The sequence below is a fragment of the Dipodomys ordii genome, unplaced genomic scaffold, assembly GCF_000151885.1.
Source record: "Dipodomys ordii isolate 6190 unplaced genomic scaffold, Dord_2.0 Scaffold92, whole genome shotgun sequence".
NCBI lineage: Eukaryota > Metazoa > Chordata > Mammalia > Rodentia > Heteromyidae > Dipodomys > Dipodomys ordii.
In genome coordinates this window covers 2,869,192-2,872,316 of record NW_012267308.1, presented here as the reverse complement: position 1 = coordinate 2,872,316, position 3,125 = coordinate 2,869,192, and the positions used below count along the sequence as shown (strand labels likewise).

Sequence of the window (3,125 nt, the reverse complement as noted above, 5' to 3'; positions counted from 1 at the left end):
AAGAACCCCCCGTTGGGTTCTCACCATGCCAGGACGATTCTAAACAACAACAACAACAAAGAAAAAAAAACCCTCTTCTCCTCTTCCTCTTCCCCTCGATGGAGTCAGCCGACTTCTATGAGACGGAGCCACGGCCCCCCATGAGCAGCCATCTCCAGAGCCCCCCGCACGCGCCCAGCAGCAGCAGCAGCAGCAGCCACAGCAGCGCCGCCTTCGGTTTTCCACGGGGTTCGGGATCTGCACAGCCCCCGATCTTACCTGCGGCTCCGGAACCTCTGGGTGGCATCTGCGAGCACGAGACGTCCATCGACATCAGCGCCTACATCGACCCGGCCGCCTTCAACGACGAGTTCCTGGCCGACCTCTTCCAGCACAATCGGCAGCAAGAGAAAGCCAAGGCGGCGGCGGCGGCGGCGGCGGCGGCGGTGGCGGCGGCGGCGGGGACCCCGACGGGGATCGGAGGAAGCGGTGACTTTGATTACCCCGGAACCCCCTTAGGTCCCGGAGGTGCCATCATGTCCGGGGGGGCGCACGGTCCCCCGCCTCCCGGCTATGGTTGTTCGGCAGCTGGTTACCTGGACGGTAGGTTGGAACCGCTGTATGAGCGCGTCGGGGCTCCGGCGTTGCGGCCGTTGGTGATCAAGCAGGAACCCCGGGAGGAAGATGAAGCCAAGCAATTGGCCTTAGCCGGGCTCTTTCCATACCAGCCGCCGCCGCCGCCGCCGCCGCCGCACCCGCACGCCTCTCCCGCGCACCTGGCCCCGCCGCACCTGCAATTCCAGATCGCGCATTGCGGCCAGACCACCATGCACCTGCAACCCGGGCACCCCACGCCGCCGCCCACCCCGGTGCCCAGCCCGCACCCCGCACCCGCACTTGGAGCAGCCGCTTTGCCAGGCCCTGGTGGTACGCTTAAAAATCTAGCCACCGGGCACCCCGATCTCCGTGCGCCCGGTGGTGGTGGTGGTGGTGGTGGTCATGGTGGAGTAGGCAAGGCCAAGAAGTCGGTGGACAAGAATAGCAACGAGTACCGCGTGCGGCGAGAACGCAATAACATCGCGGTGCGTAAAAGCCGAGACAAGGCGAAGCAGCGCAACGTGGAGACTCAGCAGAAAGTGTTGGAGTTGACCAGTGACAATGATCGCCTGCGCAAGCGGGTGGAACAGCTCAGCCGCGAACTGGACACGTTGCGGGGTATCTTCCGGCAGCTGCCGGAGAGTTCTTTGGTCAAGGCCATGGGCAACTGTGCGTGAAGGCGGCCCCCACCCCCACCTCGGTGCGTGCCTGTCTGCGCGCGCGTGTGCGCGCGCGCGGGACTGCAGGGGAGGGGGCGAGGGTGTGGGGGGAACCCATCCTGGACCGGCTCCTGGAGAGGGATTATTTTGGGGGGGTGTGAGGGGGAGAAAGGGGAAGGGGAGGGATGGCGTTGTGTGATCTACCAGATCTCCAAGCTGGATCCTCCTCCCAGGATTAGAAGATTCCAGTGTCACCTGAAAAGCCTGGTGGGTTTGAGTGGGTCCCCTTTTCTCTTCCTCTGAGCCGGATTTGGTGCAGTCTAAGATAAAAGGGAGTCAGGCAATGTTTTGGGGGGGTTCTGTTTTGTTTTTCTCTCTCTCTCCAAGATGAAGGGGAGAGAGGGACTTCTCTGTGGGAAAGAGGCTGGCCTGGAAGTCCAACAACTCTAGTATTAAGAAATAACCTCGTGCCTTGGAAATACAAAGCTCCAATTCCTACGGAATAGGGAGGGAGCAATGCTGTGCCTTCCACATTTTATTTACAGTGGGGAGGGGCTCCTGCTTTCCTCTGAGGCTGCTATAGACCCCCCATGAAAGAAGAAGGGGTGCAGGCCCATGGCCAGGAGGAAGATTCAGGAAACTGAAACCCTTTCAGCCATGCCCCCCCCACACACACACCTCCTTCCCCCAGCAGCTCCTCTAGGTCTGTCCTTAGAGGGCAGAGGAATTTAGGAAGTTGGGGTTCTGAACCTAAGCCTGTTACCCCAGTTCTACTTGGGTGCCTACTTCCTTGCCACTCTCCACCCCAGCCTATAACAGGCTGGAAGTTGCCAGGTGGCTGGTGAGAAGCACCCCCCCCCTACCCCCTACCCCATTCCCAGCCAGACCAGAAAGCTAGGTTGTGAGGTAGGCATTAGGCCATGAGGTCATGGTGGGTAGAGGCTGGGGGCCCTTTAGAAGTATGGTTTTGCTCAGGGGTAGGAGAGAAGGGACTGGAGGATCGATCATTGGTTTTTGTCTGTACTGTACGTCGCCAACATTGCCAAGATCATAAAGCACAGTGCTAGCTCACCCCCGAGGGATGGAGGGGGGGGACATTATAAGAAACTTTCCAAATATTTTTGCTTTATCAGCTGATATCAGCTTGTCTCCGGCCCCTTGTTGTACCCGCGGTGCCTTGTACGAAATGAAATGTGCACACCCATACGAAACCACCACCATTTTCTTTGGGGTTTGGTTTTGGTTTGGTTTTGCTCAGATACTTGCCAAAATGAGACTCTTGTTGTTGTTGTTGTTATTGTTGTTGGGGGGGGTGGTGCCCTGGGGGAGTGTGGAAGGGGGAGGTAGATTCCGAGGCTCACTTTCCTTTTGGTTTGGGGATTGTTGTTGCTTTTTTTTCCCTCCCTGGGGGAACCAATGAGTTGAGGTGGGCTTGTGCCTTCTCTGATCATAACTGCGCAGGCTTCAGTTTCCTCCCGCTGGGCTTGTCCACAGGCCCATCCTCCACCCCCTCTATATTCCCCCCCACCCAGAGGCCTTGACACCCCCCCCCCTGTCTAGAAGGAAGGAAGGTGAGCAGCAGCCTCTAACCAGCACTTATGGCATAATAGAGGATTGCTTGGTTCTTTTCTTGGGGGGGAGGGGACGGGGCGGGAAGAACAATTTCATGCTAGATGTTTTATGTATTATATCTATAATATAAACTTACCAAAGTCCATGGTGGTGTCTTTTTAAAACCAGAAAGAATCTGTTTTTGAAAGTTTGCTGTTGTGTGGGTTAGGTGACACGTGTAAAGAATCACAGGATTTTATTATTATTATTTTTTAATGGCGGAGATCTTTATGAATTAGCATCTCTAGACAGCCTCTCTTTTTTTACTTTTGCCTTTAG

At 56.8% G+C, this 3,125-nt stretch overlaps 1 protein-coding gene across 1 annotated transcript; it reads left to right on the top strand.

Annotated features, from left to right (window-relative positions):
• The first annotated feature begins 6 nt into the window (after positions 1–6).
• On the top strand, positions 7–1,359 carry Cebpa (CCAAT/enhancer binding protein (C/EBP), alpha). The gene has a single exon (XM_013026348.1). The coding sequence runs from the start codon at positions 99–101 to the stop codon at positions 1,251–1,253; it is 1,155 nt and encodes a 384-aa protein (XP_012881802.1). The 5' UTR covers positions 7–98; the 3' UTR covers positions 1,254–1,359.
• Positions 1,360–3,125: the final 1,766 nt, after the last annotated feature.

Coding starts and splice junctions, on each gene's coding strand:
- Cebpa (XM_013026348.1), top strand. CDS start 99: ATGGAGTCAGCCGACTTCTATGAGACGGAGCCACGGCCCCCCATGAGC.